Here is a 20005-nt window from a genome sequence, read left to right as displayed (position 1 = left end):
TCCACTTCGTCATACTTGTCGTAAGGCTGAGAGTGTCTCAGGTCCCACTTGATGCCGGACCCTCGCAGCATCACTCCGCTGCAGGAAAGGAGAAAATCTCAGGTCACATTCAACATATATATATATTTTTTTAAATCCTGTCTTTAAAAAAAAGAAGAGGTGATGATGAACACCAAGGTAAACATGACCAAAGTGTTTTGTTTATTTACACACATTGCTGGGCGCTGGCATCACATTTTAAAATGAGGATAAAGTTTTCCATAATATTTGTTTCAACATTTAATGATTTGCTGTCTGTTTTTATTTACAGTTTACAACGCCCTGTCTTTTTTTGGGGGGGGGGGGACCCCATTTGTTTGACTATTTTCGGGTTCTTTACGGATCGCTTTAAGTCGCTTTCATTAGCCGGTTACCTGAAGCCGTAGTTCAGAGCATCCTCGGCCGTAACCACCCCGATGTTCACGGTGCGATTCTTCCAGATGCGGTTGTTGGTCAGCATCTGACCGCGCGAGAAACAACAGATCACGTTCACACAACCCCTCATCCTTAATTCTCTTCTCACGTTATCATGGAGAATAAACACGCAAATAGTCCTTCACCTCTTCCACTTCATCGATTCTAATGGAGAAATTCTTGCACCACTCATAGATGTCGTCCATCAGGCCAAGCGGCATATCCTGGAACAGAGTCAAATCATTAAGCTCTTCATCACTAATGCTCTTATTTCGTCGAAAAATCTGACGCCTGATGCATCTTGTTCTTTTGCTGCTGATGGTAGAGCACAGCTCTTCCTTCCTAGCTTTATCCCACCTGATGGACGCCGCCTGGTCTGATGTAAGCAGCGTGCATCCTGGCTCCGGACACGCGCTCATAGAACTCAAACAGCTGAAAGGAAACAAAGACATTAAAATAGTTGACATTCAGAGGATCGGACTCAAACGGTTAGTGCTCTGTGAGATGACGTGAAATCATTCCTCCATTCAGCAAGCGCTCCTGACCTTTTCTCGTTCCTCAAACATCCAGAAGAAGGGGGTCATGGCGCCGATGTCAAGCGCGTGCGTGGTGACGGCCATGATGTGGTTCAGGATGCGAGTCATCTCCCCGTACAAAACTGTGAACACAACGCAAAATGCAGCCGACCTTTAAAAAGAATGAGTTCACTGTCAAAAAAAAACAAAAACACATTTTAAACAAGTCTACCTCATAACTAGTATCTTTTGTGGTAATTCGCATTCTTCAAATCAGCACTGTGTGAGAAAATGGACATAACTTGTCAGTGTGCTGCCGTCTACACTTTTGGTCAACAGGGGCCATCATCTCAGAAGATTTAAGGAAAAAGTTGGCAGCACAACAGGAGGGTCGATGTCAGACTACAACCTTCTCCCCAAGATGGAGCTCACTGGTCATCATTTTGTCTCTAATGATAATATGGTCGACTTCCAAGAGGTACAGAAGCACATCATTTAAAAAGAAATGGACTTCTTGAACCGTAGATCGTGAATTTATCAATCACTCCTTGTACAATCTGTCATCCTATGGAAAAATAGTATTATTAATTGTATCATGGACTTTAATAAAGTATAATTCTATAGGTACTTAGGGGGAAAAAAACTACAATGGGTGCCAAACAAGACCTCTAAAAATCCATTTAACACATTTCAAGGCCTTGAGTCACTCGATACAAAGCTGGACGAGAACAGGAATCCGTTCCGCCCCCAGCAGGATCGTCTCTGCCGCGTACCTCTGATCCACTGTGCACGAGGTGGAGCTTGGATGTTGAGCAGCTTCTCGACAGCCAGAGAGTAGGCCTCCTCATTGCACATCATGGAAACGTAGTCCAGACGGTCAAAGTAGGGCAGAGCCTGCGGCAGAAAAGGAAGAGGAAGTGATGCTTACCGGGTAAATCAGCCACTGTCCTGTTTCTACATGGTGACACCGCTCATTAAGGACACATTACCCACAGTATGTTGTAATTATACCCGCTTGTTAACCTGATCTAACTAACTAACTAACCTACATGAATCCACGCTATTAAAACTACTTCCTAAAAAAAATACATCATAAAAGCGTAAGCACCTGCAGGTAGGTCTTGTACTCAATGAGTTTTTCTGTGCCACGGTGAAGCAAGCCAATATGGGGGTCGCATTTCTTGACGGACTCTCCGCTGATCTCCAGGACAAGACGCAGCACGCCATGAGCCGCAGGATGCTGGGGGCCAAAGTTGATGGTCAGGTTGGATACATCCTTCTTTGCAGGAGGACTTATGTCTGCAGAAAGGAGACGAAGCGATGCAGGAGGTGGCCAGAAAATTTAGAGTCCAATAAAATCATCTGGGTAACATTTCCGGTTCTGACTTGATTGTCATTTTACCACAATTCTTATTTCAAAACAAACTGACAATCTAGCCTGTTGTTGGGGACAGGGATGCCTGGACCACCGAGGTCACCAGGCTGCCACTACAATGCAGTCCTGGAAATATAGAAAGATTGACCCCCCCCAGACCCCCCTATGATCGAGAGGTTGGCCGTTCGATTCCCGGCTCCGGCACATGTGTCCACTGTTGTTGTTCCCTTGGGCAAGACACTTCACCCACATTGCCTGTGTGAATGTTGTGAGCGAGTGAATGTCGGTGGTGGTCAGGAAGGCCGATTGTGCAAACTCCTGTCAGTCTGTAACTGTAGCTACCCCAGCTGTGGCTACAACAGTAGCTACAACAGTAGCTTCACCACCAAGTATGGAGTGAATGAATAATGCACAATGTAAAGCGTCTTTGGGTGCCTAGAAAAGGGCTTTATAAAACCAACGCACTACTATATTACATGTGGGGCAGCAGCAAAGACCCACCCCCCAACCACGAGACAAAAAGGTACTGGAAAACACATCAGTTCAGAGTCAGACATCTTTATCGGACAGAAAATTTTATTCTTCTTAGACACGCTTAGCAGAAAAAAATATTTTAAGACTGCAGAACATGAAACATTCTTGTCTAGAGATGCTTTGATCTGTTTGTACTATTATGTACACAACCACAAAGGCTACGTGGGGGTTGTGTTAACTCCCAACTCCAACAACAAATCCATTATCTGGTAGCCCTGAAATCATGTGTGTGTGTGTGTGTGTGTGTGTGTGTTGTACCATTCCATGGGGGTAACGGCCAGTTCTTATTTATGGCGGTGGGGTACATCACGACCCCAGAAAGGTGCTCCATCCACTCCACGTCTGGCTGCCATTGCTTCTGCCTGCAAAAAAAATGAAAAAGTATGGCTAAGTGAGCAGACCTCCACTCTACCAACAAAGAGGTGGATAAATAAGGTCAGTGATTGTCAAAGCGCTTGATAACAGAATTTTTTATTTATTTATTTGCTAACTGCTGCATCTCTATACATGGAAACAAGGGTCTAACTCAAGTCGCCGCAGCTCGGTGAAAGATCTATGTGCAATTAGGCAAAAGGATAAAAAGATAAAATAAAATAGCTCCATACGACAATTATGGACTATTATGACTACTGCAGATGATCCAAATGATTAATGAAAGGATGTCTAGTTTTTTTTTTAGAGACCGGTTCGCTGCTACGATCCAGATCCAGGCACCAGCTTCTGGCTGTGATCCTGGGGAATCTTTGCCCAATTCCTCGTGGACAATGGCCTCCAGTTTGGGAATATTCCAGGTTATCTGCTGCAACCAATTTATTCAAATCCCACCAGAGAGTATTTTTTTTTTATGATACTCAAATCAGGAAACTTAGGACTCTGAGGATCATTGTCCGTTTTGGAACATCCCAGCTTCATCTTCCTCACAGATGGAGAGTCGAGCATTTCCTGATCCTGAATGGAATCTATCTGGCCCTAAAAACAGCTGGTTTCTGGTGACAGATGACGCACTGCAGTCCCAGAGCATCGCCGATCCACCTACGTGTTTGTACGTAAGCTTTTCTTTTCATCATCAGCTCCATTATTCCTCCTCCAGACAAACCATTTATCCATTGGCTTCAAAAGCATCTAGTTTTTGTGTCACAGACAACTCGAATTACTTCGAAATGCCAACGCCGATTTACTTAGCATCAAGCTAACAGCTAATCAGTGTGGACATTTATGTTGAGCTCAGGCTGGCATTAACAGAAACGCAATCATGAGAGGAGGCGTCACGTCTTTTCTTTGTGTTAACTCACCTGTTTTGCAGAATATTATAAGCAGGGCTTAGCGCATCACTATTCAATAATAATTTTGTTGAAGGACGTCCTAGTTTGGTGAGCGACCTCAACATCGTGGCCGCCATCTTGGTTGTTTGTTTGACAACCTCTGGCCAATAACGTGGGAGAGAATCTTCTTCTGTTGCTTAACAACCGCACTACGTGATTCACCCACGTGTCTGCCACCTATCGGCACGATGTGTCCCTGCACAAAAACAATTATATGTTATGCTCAGGATCTATTGGCTTTAGTGCATCATAAAGACACTATTGTAAATTGAAAAACTAATATTTGAATTGGTTATTGGTTAATAATTGGATTCAAATATAGGAAGGAATCAGGGCTTTTTTTTTGTCAGAAGATTTTTCAAAGATTGCAGAATTATGTTGCAGATGCTTTATTTATCTATGGTGAGCAGCATCAACGTCTCTGCTGCAGTGTGTTGGGAAGGAAGGTGAAATAGGCCGCATTCATCAGGTATTATAGACCATACCTTTTATTTATTTCACAGCCTCCAGAGTTCTATCACAGCGTTTGCTGCTGCAGGAGCAAGACAACTACTACTTGGGCCCGAGCGCCTAACTGGTTTATTTTTATTTTAGTAACTCTTTTGTTGTTGTTGTTGTTAGTCACTCCTCCTGTTTTTCTAAAGATTTTATCATTTGTAAACAATATCTGGTACAAGAAATCATTGATTAATAAAGTTCCATCTCCCTTTTTACGTGCTTTTGAAGGAAAAGGAATGAAATAATTTGCCGACATTTCATTTGCAAGCACTTAAGTTGCCGCAAGTAAGTGTGTGTGGCACAATTTAAAATTGCAGTCCATTTACCCACATCCCCAAAGATGATCAACTCTGCTTTTTATATATAAAAAAACAGTGCTTTTATTTATGTAATACTGTGGAAAAATAATTACATACCATTTTTAAAAAATATTGAAGATAATGAAATTAAAAAATGAGTGTTTGATAATGTTCATTGTACATGTTTTGAACAGTTTTCTCTGCTACGAAGAACAGTACAATAAGATAAACACTGGATTTTCCTAAATTCAAAGACACAATAATACAGGATTACAGTCCTACCAGAGGTATAAAAGTACTGGAACAGGATTGTGAGAGAAATGATATGGACATATACTGAAACACACACTTGCGCACCTATACACACACACACGCATCCACGCTGTACACACACCAACATCCATCCAATAGCCGCCCGCGCACTCACGTCGGGCGCTGCGTTTTTTTACAGTATGCTTCCAATACACACACAGCCGTTCACAAACCTATACAAACACACTGTACAAATCGATGTGTGCGCAAACGCCCACACGCTCCCTCTTGAACTCTCTCGCTCACACTCACACGCCCACACACTTATCAGTCATACACTACTACTACATGTCACTACTGTAGACAAGCCTTCATTGAACCTCTCCACACACACATTCTCCTCTGGCTGTTTTTGGCAGGCAGACAATGAGGAATGATTCAAAATGGAAATGTACGGCATGATCCCCTATAAGGCCACTCAGTTCTAAACCCAACATCTGTGTGTGTGTGTTTTTTTTTATTTTATTTTTATCTCTCTGTCTGCACCAGGCTCCTAGAAACGAGCTCATAGAAAAAGGCTCCAGCCTACGGAATTGTCTGGGAATGACTCAAGGCCCCGAGCCTGGTTTGTAAAGCAACAGTCACCAATAGAAGGAGCTTCTACTGCATATACATGGTCTAAGGTGAAGAACAACATGAACACTTGGCACTAGGTTTTCCTTTTTACACTGATATACCCTTTTGAGGTGAAGGACATCCTGAATTCTGGCTCTGCAGTCGGGACGACTTCACCGTGTCTCAGCGGAACCACTCAGGCAGACTCCCAAGGTAAGTGCGCTCAAAGTTCAAACTTTTGGTCCATACATACACATTACATGTTTTACACTGACAAAAATAATTCTGTAATGCTAAAAAATAGAATACAAAGCTCTAGTCTGGTGTGCAAAAAAAAAAAAGACATTACACAGATTAAGAGACATCTAAGCATGAATACTGGAGATGCAGTGCAAACGATGACAACCCTCCCAACCCCGACACACTCACCCGCACCGACTGCCCAATGGGCAGGATGGCACATATACCATTGTATAGGGCATTATGGGATACTATATAAATGTGATGATTTTCTTATTCAACGATGAAGCAAAACAAAGTTTAAAAACAACGACCAGAAATGACTTCCGCTGGCTGAGGTTGCTCCCAATCAGCGACTACCATATTTGCCAATGGAGTCAGGTTTGCTTGGAAACGTCTCTCTCTCATCATTTAAAAAGTCACTTATAGCAATAAAAACCAACAACTCCGAAGATCTGTGATCTTCCTTCCTCTCTCTGGCTCTTGCTCTCTTTCCGAGTCTTGATTGTGACTAGCGCCGTCTGCTCTTTCAGAGCTCACATATACAACCACATTGGGAGTGAGGGAATTCAAAACTGTGAGTTACTTCCCTTCCCTGACTCACTGGCACTCGTTTCCCCACTCAACACTTTTGTCATCTCTGTGGGTTTTTTTTTTTTCTTTTTTTTTTTTTTACCTTTCCTGCCTCATGGGCATGGTCCTCTGACTGTCTGTGTGTTCTGTAGCTGTGATTGTGTTTGCGTCTGAAAATGTGTGCATGTAAATTTACGATGGTGTATGTTTTGTTTTAGGTGTGACACTATTTATAAGATGCGTCCTCGTGCTCTGCTAAGACCGTGAGGTGTTTATGCGTCTCTCTCTGACTCAAACGTGAGTCTGCATCCTCTGAGTGTGTCGGCTGTGGGAGTAGTCAGAGTGTTGCGAGGTGTAGGAAAAGCGAGTGGAGCTGCCGTATTTTCCTAGTCCAGTCTCTGATCCTGAGGGAGTAGGACCCCCAGGGCCCACACCGACCCCGGGGCTCCCAACCCCAGGTCCCACCCCGGGTACCACCCCAGGTCCCACCCCAGGTCCCACCCCGGGTCCCACCCCGGGTCCCACCCCGGGTCCCACCCCAGGTCCCACCGTAGGTCCCACCCCGTACATTTCGTAGGACGGTCCGGCCTCTAGTGGAGCTAGACTGGACGGGGCAAAACCCATGCGGTAGGTCTGGTAATGCGAGGGATATCCGTAGTTGTCATAGGCCAGCTGGGAAGTGGAGTCCAGGAGGCTGCAGTCTCCTGGGAAGTCGCTTGCTACAGGAGCAGGGTTAGTCGGGGGCTGCTGGCTCTGACCCCCACGGGTGAAGGTGTTGAACTGGGCATAGCTGATGTGGGACAGTCTGGACGGCGGCCGAGGGTCGTAACAAGCCTGGGGTCTGCCAGGGGAGGTAAGTGGCCCAGGGGGACCGGGGGCTCCTCCACTGGCTGTGGCTCCTGAGCCGCCAGCACTGCTACTAATCGATGCAGCGCCCCCTGGTGTTCCTGCAGGAGAGCGGTAGTCTGAGTAGTGCATGGTGGAGCGGGATGCAGGGCGGCCATCATCATGGGTGGAGGCACGCACATTGTAATAGCCATTGGTAGGATCCTGAAGAGAGAGAGAGAGAGAGACAAAAACCAAGCGAGTATTAAGAACACATGTAATCAGGATAATAGCCCAAATTATTATCTTCAAAAAAATACTTATAAAAACGTAAATAACATTAACTTCAGTGGGAATATTCTCAGTCTCAGAGTTTGTTAACAAGCCATGCTGTTGCACGCAGCACCCTTTTAAATTTCCTGTAAATAGAAAATAAAAAACATATTTTCTGTTTTCATTTTAGCTGGGAAGCCCTCGAAAATGTAACTTGTAAATTCTGGAGCACACCGAAAAACGTTTGCTTTCATGACGGATTTCAAGATGTTTTCTGTTGATGCCGGCTTTCTTTTCTAGCTGGTTTAGTCGTTTCTGAACAGAACCTTCGTCATTATTTAAAGTTTCCTTCCTGGATCTCCAGCAGAGTGGAGTCCTGCCGAAATGTAGCGAAGGATAAGGATGCTCCCCCCCCCCCCCCCCCGCCTCCTGCATTTGTGCCCTTTTATTTTGTTCACCCTCAGATAGCCTGAGTCTGCTACTGCACTGTCTGTTCACCAAACCCCTGCTGAATGCTTTAATGTTGCTCTCCTTTTATCTAACATGACTCTTCCATCTCATTCTTTGTCACGTACCCGCACCCCCCCCCCATGTTTGACTGTTTTGGCGCTTCAGGCAGCGGGAAGGAAGAAGCGAAGCAGTCAGACTGAGGCTGTTGTCAGGGTGATCTAACCACCTCCTGGGGTGGATTAATGTCTGTGCTTCTTTAAAGTGAGCCGCAGCAGCACTCCAGCTAGAGGGGCGGTGTGTTTATCCGCACCAAAAAAAATTCATGGGGTTGACTTCCAAACAGAGCATTTTGGCAGCTTTATGCGTGAAAATACACCCATCACCTCAGTACACCCCCATGGTGTCAAAATGCATAAATGATTCATGCCAGCTGAATGGGCAGCCCAAACATCATTCATCTTAAAAAAATAAAATAACATAAAATTTGAGTTGCTTTTCAAAATTCTGTTTTAAATCTTCAAGATGAGCTCAACAACTTTATTCAGAGATGTCATCTATAACGGTTGAGCTATGAGCAAAGGGCAGAACAGACAGAAGGAGCTCCAGCAACCAAAGGAGGGCAAGCCTGCAGTACGAGTCATAAATACTCTAAAAGATTCGGAGTTTCAGGACAAGGTTTAAAAGGACGACTAGTTTGTGAAGCGGAACACTGAGGCTTTCTGCTGAGGGAGGACGACAGCAAATTGTTTTGTGGATTAATCGAAAATACCAGACATGGCCTGAATTCATAAATATGTGTTTTGAAAGGCAAACGCAGCCCATGCCAAAAAACGTCATCGAAAAAACAAACTAAAGTAGAGCGGAAGGGAGAAAACTGGAGCAAAAGAAGAGCTGGCTGATGTTACTGAGGGCTGAGACGGCCGCACTGAGGGGCAGTTCTGTAACTGAGAAGTAAGAGTCTAACTAGAGCAGATAAATGCGAGTCCCTTTGGTTATGACCTTTCTATTCTGAACTAGTGCTGGCGACCTGCGGCCTGCGGGCCACACGTGGCCAAAGCCTCATGCCTGTCCTATAGAAGGAGAATATTCCTGAATTCAGACCAGCCTCACCGTGATCGTTTATTAGCTTGCTGACCGCTGGGCGTTGAGTCAATAATTCATAGTTCTCCCTTTCTGCCGAATCAGAGCATGCTTCATCTCTACCAATCAAACAACAGCACACTGTCTGTCCCAAAGCTGCCAGTGAATCACAAAGACCGTCTATAAAAAGCAAGAGCTATCATTATGGTTTTGTTGGGAAGTATCTTTACTTGCTTACAAAATAGAAGTTTTATGCGGCGTTATTTGTTGAGGTAAGTCGAGCACTGACTTCCTCCTCAGCGGAAGGAAAACTCGGTTTACCCATCCCGCTGAAATTGGCACGATGGGCCGTGGGCAAGAAAAGAACCAATCGCATTCTGGATGGGAGCTTGTCACGTCAGTGTTTTCCGACATTTAAAGAAAAACTCCCACAAACCAACAAAGCTAAGCGGACGTGAGGGGGCCATGGGTCCAGGAATCCCGACAGACACGTGGAGGGTCACACACATCTCAATCAATGTGTGTGTGTGTGTGTGCGTGTGCGTGCGTCTTAAGAGGGAAATCTCATCCTTATTTCGTAAAAGCCAGTGTTCCAGGGTGAGCTCACCTTCAGGTCGTACTCCTGACGAGTGTCCAGCGTGTCGCTGCGGAGGTCAGACTTCAGCTCTATGTCGTCTTTAAACGGCTGATTGGAGGGAGAGAAGGACACAGAGGGGAGAAACTAAACCGTCAAACAACAAAACCAAAATCAAAAGGAAGAGACGGGGCGAAAAAGACGGAAGGAGGAAACGGAAGATGGCAGGGGGGGGGGGGTGGGGGAGGAGACATGGGATACACAGAGTTAGAAGGAGGAGGAAACAGAGCGCTTGTTTTTAGTCAAGATGTGGCATAGGAAGAGGTCACTGAGTTAATAGGAGGCCTTTTCTGCAGCTACAGGCTGTGTAAACACGTATCCCGTCGCTACTCACCGAGTACATGGCTTTGACCATGCGTGAAGCCGTGGACACGCTGCCGGAATCCTCCTCCAAGCTATGGGTCTCCTTGTTTATCGTCTCCACCTTGATGTCAGGCTTACCCAGAGTGACCCCGCGCCGGCCTGGAAACAAAAAAACATCCGAGGTTGAATACAGTCTATGCAGGAGAGTTTTCACGAGCTGCAGGAGCGGCGGTCAGAGGGGGGGGGGGGGGGGGGGGGACATACAGATGGGAGGAGAAGTGTGATTCCAATTCACGTTTAGCATGCTTCCACGTTGTTCCAGTTTGTGACGGTTATCTAAAAGGAGCAGTTCAGCCAAAAATGAAAATGCATTTATTTCACACCCCGTTGCATCTTTTAGACTTTGGGTGCCTCACGGTAAAGAAAATGCTGCAGCAAGTGAGAGGTTGGGCATTTTTTTTATGAAATTATTTGAAAACAGAAAGTCTCCATTACAGCTCATACGGTGCATAGCAGAAGAAAAAAAGGTCCTGAGTGAGTTGATAAGAAAAAGTGACATTTACACCTTTTCAAAACTGTAGTTTCTAAGATCAAAGCATGATCTCAGTGCACCTGAATGTAAATGTTCATCAGGAGTAACCTGCAGCCTTATTATTTTTGAGTGAACTGTTCTTTCAAACTTTTAGCATCTAAAAAAAGAAGAAGCAGAAACCCTCTCCAATACATGCAGGTTTTACACTGTAAGCACATAGAGAGTATGACTCACTGCCTTTGCGCTGCCGGTAGAAGATGAGAACGAGAACCAGCAGAAAGATGAATAAGAGGATGGTGGAGCCCACCGTGCCACCAGCGATTATCCCCACTGGGACTTCCTCTGAAAAAAGAAGAGAGCGAGAGTGAAGCTTGTAAAAGTGTTGGATCCCAAACTCTGAGTGTAAAAGAAATTCCTGCTTATTGTCAATCGCTTCGCTCGCTTCAGCTGTCTCATTTCTATCCACAGTAATTTCAGGGGAAATTTTTTTTGACCCGAGGAAGATCTGAAACTTGAGAGGCAACACATTTTTAGCTGATAAATCTGGTACCTACCTACAAATCACGTGATCAACAACGTGCCGGGAAAAGGTGATGTTGATCTTTACAGTTAATATGCTAAAAAAAACCTAGAATTGATACATTCATAGATATATTCAATAAAAAAATACAAATCACGGAAATTAAAAATGATATAAATCTGTAGGATTATACCACGGGCTAATGCGGTCACAGACAGCAATACATCTCTATCTGCTTTGTCCATTCTGGGCTACTGTAGAGACACTGGTCGGACTAAACGTCTAAAATGGAAATGAAACCACTGCATATTCTCTCATCCCTCCAAAACTAAAAAAAAACAAACAACAATCCATTAGAAAACACACCAGTCTCCTCCAGCGTGATGATCATGGTGCCCGGGCCGAACGAGTTCCAGGCCGTGCAGTTGTAGGTCGACAGGAAGTCAGACTCCATTACGTTGTTGATGGTGAGGGTGGAGAGGACGCCGCCACCCTCGGCTGACAGTTTGCTCTGCTCCACCGTGTACCTCTCCAGCAGCGTCCCCTTCTCCTTCTCCCACACATTCTCCTTCCATGCCCACACCTGCAGCACACACACACACAAAGGCAGGAGGCCATCTTGGATTACATCAGAATTATGTAGAATGTGAATATATCAGATAATTACGTTGGAATATAATCTTTTGTCGCGCTTTTGTACGTATAAATTCTGGTATTATCTGAATCTCATTTTTCGTTTTCACTGGCAGACAAGTCTAGTCGCCCTCCCATTTAATTTCCTCCATCCTGGTTTGCAAAAGATCCATTTATCTAACACGGGGTGGGTTGCGTCAAACCCTGGCTTTGCTCCTCTGGTTTGTTTGTAGGTTCAACCAATTGCATCCAGTTATTATGGCCTTGCAGCTATTGAGAAGACCCTAAATGAACTGACCGTTTCCAGGGTAACATGCAATTGCAATCAAGCGTAGCCATAACGGGCTGCTCTGAAGCCAACTGGACGACATGTAGCTCCACATGAAAACACATCATGTGCTTACGCATTTGCAGGATTCAGCTTTTGTTTGAGTGAAGCAAACTTCACAAAACAAACTGCAGAGAACGGTGACATTTGCACCCTCGCGTGTCAACGCACACACACACACACACACACACACACACACACACGGAGCGCATGATTTGCTGCAATCCATGGCAATTTGCTTCTATTTCTGCAGGAACGAGGTTGAACAAACAGGTGAGAATCCTGCACATCCTCCAGCTTTAAAGCCACTAAAAGCAACTGTATTATTCAGCAATGAAGTACTGTACTAAGGCCAGTTACTTATGCATAAACCCACATGTTCCCATAATCTGCCACTTATTCCAGGGAAGGATAATGTCCTGGCCGTGGCATTTACTGGGACAACTGTTCATCTCCGGTCGTCTATATTTTATGCATCTTTCTGTCCCGGCCTCCGCCACTTGCATGAGGAGAGCACCCTGGGAGTCAGGACGGATCAGTCAAAGCGGCCCAGGAGCAGAAGAACTGCTCCTTTTACCGCGTCTCCGTAACACAGGCGAGTGGAGCAAGCATCCAGAATGATTTCCTGACGCGGGAGCTAAAAGAGAACCAGCTTCGAGTTGGTGCTGGCGTGTTTGTGTGACGGGATAGGAGGAGAGTTCCGGGAGGACGGGGTGAGTCACCACTCAAAAGTGAAGAAAAAAAAAAAAGGACAGTGCCTAAAAGCATTCCCGGTGCAGGAGTAAAGGTTAGAACAAGAAGTTACAGAATCAATAAAATACAACAGACAGTCGCACAAAAAGGTCCAACTTTTGTTCTTTGTGCAAATGTGCTTCTGAATATTGATGCTCGGGCTACAATGTTGCCATTTCCGATGCAGCTTTGGCTCCAGCCATGTCTCTTTGCACACAGTCTCTTCAAGTCGTTCTCATTTGCTGACTTACAATCTTATCTGGAGGAGGCGTGCTGGCGATGTAGCATTTCACCTCTCCCCTCTCGCCTCTCACTGCGTACTGGACTGGATCGCTGGAGATGATGGGAGGACCTGCACAAATGAGATACTTTAAATAAGTGTGTGTGTGTGTGTCAGAGAAAAATACCACACATTGCAGGAATCATCTTCGAATCCATTTGTAGACTATTTTGTTAAAGAGGAATTGTATGATTTTAATCATAAATGACCGCCATATTGGGGGGGGGGGGGGGGGGCAGGGGGGCACAGCTTTAGTATACATTCAATTGTGTGGCTGTTTTCTGACCGTTGACTGTGAGCGCGACTTCAGTCTCTCCAACTCCGATCCGTGGGACGATGGCCTTACATACGTACTGACCGGCATCCGCTTGGCTGACCGACTTCAGATACAACTGGTTGCTGTTGCTCAGTACCTGTGTGTGTGAAGGGGGGGGGGGGGGGGGTCACAAATATTAGCAAGGTAAGTAAAGTAGACAGGCGGGAGTAAACAGAATAAAAGCTAAAATGTACATAAGCAGATGAGAAGCTAGTAATTCTAACTGCCACCTTTAAACCTCATATCATATATGTGATTCTCATGTCGACATGATAGGCAAATTTGCACATTTCCAGCATTAATAAAAGTCTTGCGAAAGCATCTGCTGGAAAAATTCTGCTAAGTAACGACCTAGAGGGAGAAAAGCAGCTGAGAAACGGCATAGTTATAGAAGGTTTCATGAATATATTGTAAGTCCTGCTTTTAGTTCTCTAATCTGTAGCCCGACGAGCGAACCCGAAAACATGAAGGTCGACTTAGACATCGGTTCACGAATGTCGTTTTCTTCCTGAGATGCTGCAGAATAGATTTCTGCTGGGATCAGCACAAATATTATCAACCATAGTTTCCATGATAATTTTCTCATGTTTCGAGGCAATGGTCCACACCGATAAAACGTTAATAAAAGTAGCTCTGTATCCTTGATGTCACGAAAAACTACAGCCTGTCATTTCCACGCTTCCTGTTTTTTATTTTTCAGATTTTTTTTTTTTTAGTGTGACGTGAAAAAGTTTGGAGCTGCTGGCCGGCAGATTTCCCTTTTTTTTCAGACTTTGTGCTGCAGGTTATATATTCTTCTTTACGGTACAGACATGAGAGGAGTATCGATCTTCTCATCTAGTTCTCAGCCAGAGTACATGAGGGTATTTCTCAAAATGTCTACCGATACTGGACAACGGTCACGTCCCAAGTCTGGTTTCTCCCTATGCGGTCGGTGTTGCGTTACTGACACAACTTTCTCCGTGTCCTCTCTCTTTCTGAAAACAAATCATCTGAAAACCTCTTCAGCAGTAAAGTCGACTGAATTTTATTATAAACAAGCCTTTATAACCGTAGAGAAATTAAAATAAAGAGGTCACAACAAAAAAAAAAGAAGAAAGGATGGATTAGACAATCCAGGTAACGCAACGTGTGAACTGTAAAATAAGTGTGAATACCAGAAGAAGAAGAAAAAGGTAAATGTGTAAGATCCGCTTCTCACCATGTTTGAACCCTTTTTGTACCAGGTGAGTGTGAGCGGAGGGTTTCCTGCCCATTTGCAGTTGAGGGCGACGTCCGAGTCAACGTCCACAGTTTTTGGCTGCGGCTCCACCAACAGAAATGGACCGACTTGGCGGGGGGGGGGACACACACACAAAAAACAGAGATTAGTATTAGTTGAATTGGAGCGATAACACAACAGAACCAATGAGAAGACTCCTGAAGGGCTCCTGAACAAGGTGAGACGAGTGACTCACAGTGGACGTCCACCAGGATGCTGACGTTTGTCTTTCCAACAGCATTGAAAACCAGACAGGAGACCGGCTCGGTGAAGAAAGAGTGGTCGGCCTTGGTGGTGAACACACTCTCCCTGGCGCCTTGCAGCACCACACCCCCCTTAGCCCACCTGAGATGAAGATGCATATTAAATAAACACAATCGAAATGTGTATCCTTGTAGTGACAGAATAATAATAATAATGTCTTCTGAAGCAAAAGTATTCATCCAATAGCTGCTTCTGTGTTATTTTGCCCAGTGAAAATGAGAATGTGCTTTTAGACCTGTAGCCCATGATGGGAGGGTTGGCATGAGCCTGGCAGGAGAAGGTGACCCTGTCCCCCTCCAGGACAGAGCGAGGCTCAATGGACAAGGTCACTGTCGGTGGATCTGGAAGAAAGAGAGACTCGCGTAAGGACAACGTTCCAACATCTAATTTGTTGCAATCTGGAGGATGATGAGGTGCAAAAAGGCGTATATTACTGATGGCGAGGGAACATGCGACTGCTGTGTCACATGAAAAAATATGTCATTTGACTTTTAATGGCAACATTTTATCATACATTGTACAGAAATAGAAGGAATAAAAAGATTTTGTATCCATTTATTTGCTACTTTGCTTGTTTGAATCAACCAGTGAAGAACCAGTGAAAGTCCTGGTGCAGATTCCATAGTGGGGCCAACATAAGATTTTTTTTTTACCCAACATTCCATGAAATTGTGATATTTTTCATTTGTTATCCATAATTGGGCAAAAGTTACTGGAGTGATTTCTCTGAAATGTTGCAGAGGGGCGGGGCGTGGCTCAGGCAAGCTCAACAGATGTTTGGCCTTGGCTGAGGTATGTGCTCTATTGAGAACTATTCTACATATAAATTGCAATAAAAAACATTTAAAAAGACTTTTGCATATTTCTTTAGTTAAAGCCAACTTCTGTCTCAGTGCTTACGGTGGACATTAAGGGTAACAGTTGTGCTTTTTCCCGCGGGAACAGCCAGATTGGTGGCCACGCAGCTGTAGTTCTTCCCAGTGTCGCTGTCGATGGGCTGGACTGGCAGGTAGCTCCGTGTGGTCACCCTCTTCCTGTCGGGAAGCACCTCCTGATGGTGGAAAGCAGAGACATGTGGATGAACGATTGAATTCATGTGTTTGGACCGTGTCTCTGTTTTGGACTTACAGTAACACTGGCAGCCCCATCCACAGGGAGACCATCTTTAAGCCACTCAATCACGGAAGGGGGCTTCGCCCCTCGAGACACACAGCTCAGGTTGTAGGACTCCCCCGCATTCAGCAACACCTCAGGACCCCCATCAATCACGGGGTCATCCGGAGGGACTGGCGCAGGAGAGGAGCTTGTTAGAGACATACAGCTCTCATTCTTTCAGATCTCCGACCTACTGGATAGCGTACGTACTGAGGACAGTGAGTTTGGCCCTCCTGGACCTCAGGGCGGCATCGGGGGCCTGGCACTCATACAGGGAGTCATCTGACAATTCCGCTGATAGGATCTCCAGGTTGAATTGTCCCAAGTCCTGCACACGCAGCACTCGGTACCGGGGCCAGGCTGGGACATAAAGACAGAGTAAATAAAGAATGAAATAAATAAAGGTAAACAGCATTAGCTAGAATTCCTCCTTCGTGATGAAGTCTATATTTGATGTGAGTTGCCTTAAAAAAATCTAAAGTCACAAAAACAAGTAACACGAATGAAAAAAGCAAGATTTTTTTTAACCTTTGTTAGGAATTAATGCATTAATTAATTTGTTAGGAATTAATGCATGGTTTGTATATATTTATTTGCACTTAAGCACTTAAATAGTAATGTTTTAATTGTATTATTTTATTTTATTTTATAGTTATGCTGACGCTGAATCAATGGCACTACACTGAATACAAACTGACGTCATGGTTCTCAAGTATCATAATGTTTCCGGTTAATCCTCATAATAAAGCATCATACGTTCTTCATCAGGCCAAATAACACACACTAACTCACATGTTAGGTGTTGTTGCCCCCACACTAGCACACATGTAGCCCCCATCTGCGTCACTGTCCAGCTGTGCCACTCCTGTACTTTCTCACCATTAGGTGGCATCCATGCTCTCTCTCTCTCTCTCTTTCTCTCTCACCAGCAGGCAGCAAAGATGAATGCATTATGACAGCAGCATTTTAGAGGACTCAAATCGACTCCAGTCCATGCTGCAGAATTCATGTTGGCTGCTCAGAAATATAATGCATTTGCCATTTTCTGTGCCTTTTCCAGGCACAGCCTACAAACGTAGCTTTGCTGCTTTCTTAACCTTGTGTGTCCTTGTTTCTGCATGAGTACGTTCACGCGTGTGCCTTTGTACATGCATTTGCTAGTGCATGGAAAGCCAACTGTACGAGGCAGGGGACCAGAGGGATGGAGCGTGACACGAAAACACACTGAGTTCATGTGTGCATGAAGCAGCCACAGTGCATTCACGTGTTTTTGTTGAAGAGATTTGGCTTAAACATTGGAACATTAGAGTAACATTGTGATGACAACAAAGGAGGGAATAATGTAGGGAGAGATTTAAAAAAAAAATGTGGTTATGGTAGAGGCAAGGATAGAGAGAAGAAGAAGAAGTGAAGAAAGGGACAGAGCTGAGACTGTCAAGCAAGGAGAGGAGATGAGAGGAGGTCAGAGGGAATAATCTGAATAATAAAGCACAAAGTCTAAAGGAAAAAACAGCAACATCCACAAAAATGAGGCAGCAGCACATCACAAATGACTCCCTCTGGAACTGGCTTCAAAATATACCCTCTTGTTTTGACCAGTAATTGCACAGCCCCCTTCGGGCTAATCAGTGCGATTCTGAAAATGCTGCAAAAGCAAGGATCTGCATCATCACCCCCCTCTCCTTATCTTGTGAAAGTCAGACAAGCTGTGCCTTAAACTGTTGCTGTTGACCAACAGGAAGCTTCAATTCCACACAGTGTATATTCACGGATGAATCAGCCTTTCAATAAAAAAAAAAATCAGCCAGTATTTGTCACCCGCTGCTGATACGACAGAGGCGCTGATGCGATGCTCCTCAAACATGTTGAAGGGTGTCACTTGAATTTGCCGAAAGGAGCTTAGAAGCCCCCCCCCCCCCCCACCAAACATTGGATGACGCGTGCAGAAGTCAGTCTGAATAAGTGGACACTTACAATATGGCGCGATAGTCTGGCTGTATTTAGCACCAACAGTGGAGACTCTCACATCTCTCGGCCAGAATTGCTCTGCTGGCTCGCTTGCTGCTGTATCTCTAATATTCAGTAGCAAACACATTTTGTCAGCATGCATTTGCCACCACATGCACACGTGTCGTACTCGGTGAGCATGTATTATTTACCGGTAAAATGCAAGGGACTATTTTAGGCTCAGCCTCAGTATGTATAACAAAATTATTTCCTGTTTTTATTTTTCTTCTTTGCGTAAAATGCTGGTCACTTCAACTGTGGCGTCGAATATGATCGCAAAGCAGAGAAGAGAAGAGGAGAGAAGAGAAGAGAAGAGAAGAGAAGAGAACGACATGAAATTCCTGACTGCCTCGCATATCTTCGCTGCCATTTGATTTCTTTTGTCCTTTATCTAACTGGGTTCTAACGAATAAATCATTTATTTAATTTGTAAAAGAAGCATAACACAACGTGGCAATCCCCAAAAAACAAACATGAAGTTACTTCACGTGGAAAGTAATCCAACTCTCAAGATGCATCAAGACATGAAGACTTCAGGACTGTGATGTGAACTCCAGCATATTTTGCATGGGTTGGGACAATGATGGAAAACTATAAGATAAGACGTTGTTTTTTTTCTCTTGTGCCTGCCGCTTTCTGATTTGAGATGCTGCCTCAGATTTTTTTTTTAAGTTAACTTTAAAACGACATTGACTATGCTATTTGCGATACAAGCATCCAAAGACTCATAAAAACAATTTTAATAAAACTATAAATAATAATAATAATAATACATATTTGAAAAATAATTTGAATGAATTCAATTAATGTAAAAACTTCAGCAGAAAATGTTGCAGAAAAACTGCTTGAATTGGTCAATACAATAGCTTTAAGTTTAGTTTTAAATCTAATTTAGTGGTTCTTGTTCAAATAAGAGCGAGCTGACATTAGCCTTTAGCTAACATAAAATGAGCATAATCTTTTCTGATACCCCCCCCCCCCACCCCCGCCCAACCCCGATAACAAATCTTTGCAGAGAGCGCTCTGAACGCTAAACATGTTTGACATTCTTAAAATCACAACTGCTCCAGCTTTGAATGTGGCGTAACAAGTTGCCTATCAGCGACTCCGATCCAAAAGTATCACAATCAGCTTTGAAAACCAGATCTTAGTCACACACATGAGGAAGCCTGCACGGAGTCAACATGATAGCTTACCCCGCAGGTCCTCGCCGATGCCCAGAGCCAGACCGTCTTTGGTCCACTGAACAATGCCTGAGTAGTTGAAGACAACGCAGGACAGGATCACCCTCTGGCCCCGCACCACCGACTGGTCTGCTGGCTCCTGCGAGAACCTCGCTGTCCAAACTGGAGAGGCGGATGAGAGATTACGAGAAAACAACAATAAGTTAGGGGCTTTCTCATTTTCACCGATATTGCAATTCATTATTTATTTATTTTACGGTTAATGGCATACCACCAGCAGAAACGAAATGCCACGATTGGCCATACTGGCCATTCATTTCGGACTGGGAGGTTAGTTAATGCTGACTCGGGTGAGAAGAGCTGAGAAATCGAGCCAGGCCGCTTCAGCCCAAAGGGTCTTTCTTACACCACGTCCCTTCTTGCTCTTGATTTCTTCCAAACTCTCCGGTCCCCCCTCTCGTCTCCCTCTGTTTCTTCATTCCTCTCTATGAGTCATCTCCCAGGCTTCCATACTCCCCAACCTAAACTACAGTGGTTGTCATTGTCTACTAG

The 20005-nt window shown here is 44.6% G+C and overlaps 2 protein-coding genes across 2 annotated transcripts in view; both read right to left on the bottom strand.

Annotated features, from left to right (window-relative positions):
- Nucleotides 1-4285, bottom strand: part of ndufs2 (NADH:ubiquinone oxidoreductase core subunit S2) — a 21162-nt gene extending 16877 nt beyond the window's left edge. Inside the window, exons 1-9 of the mRNA XM_068756136.1 lie at nt 4170-4285; nt 3136-3239; nt 2077-2267; nt 1742-1862; nt 999-1111; nt 811-885; nt 600-677; nt 414-499; nt 6-78 (exon numbers count right to left, since the gene is read on the bottom strand). Coding sequence (XP_068612237.1) covers nt 6-78; nt 414-499; nt 600-677; nt 811-885; nt 999-1111; nt 1742-1862; nt 2077-2267; nt 3136-3239; nt 4170-4276 — 948 coding nt within the window. The 5' untranslated portion in view covers nt 4277-4285. The remainder of the gene's footprint in view (nt 1-5; nt 79-413; nt 500-599; nt 678-810; nt 886-998; nt 1112-1741; nt 1863-2076; nt 2268-3135; nt 3240-4169) is intronic.
- Nucleotides 4286-6426: 2141 nt separating this feature from the next.
- kirrel1a (kirre like nephrin family adhesion molecule 1a) lies at nt 6427-19770 on the bottom strand. Its single transcript, XM_068756134.1, has 15 exons — nt 19725-19770; nt 19466-19615; nt 16473-16622; nt 16236-16393; nt 16008-16158; nt 15343-15448; nt 15040-15188; nt 14784-14911; nt 13553-13679; nt 13238-13338; nt 11660-11876; nt 11008-11115; nt 10273-10400; nt 9912-10025; nt 6427-7726 (listed from the first exon to the last, which is right to left on the bottom strand). Exons 1-15 carry the CDS (start codon nt 19768-19770, stop codon nt 6968-6970), a joined length of 2592 nt encoding a protein of 863 aa, XP_068612235.1. The 3' UTR covers nt 6427-6967.
- Between the last annotated feature and the right edge of the window lie 235 nt (nt 19771-20005).

This window comes from Brachionichthys hirsutus, chromosome 23 (genome assembly GCF_040956055.1).
Source record: "Brachionichthys hirsutus isolate HB-005 chromosome 23, CSIRO-AGI_Bhir_v1, whole genome shotgun sequence".
In the NCBI taxonomy this organism is placed as follows: Eukaryota; Metazoa; Chordata; class Actinopteri; order Lophiiformes; family Brachionichthyidae; genus Brachionichthys; species Brachionichthys hirsutus.
The sequence above is the reverse complement of the archived record's forward strand: the minus strand, read 5'-3'. Positions and strand labels throughout refer to the sequence as shown.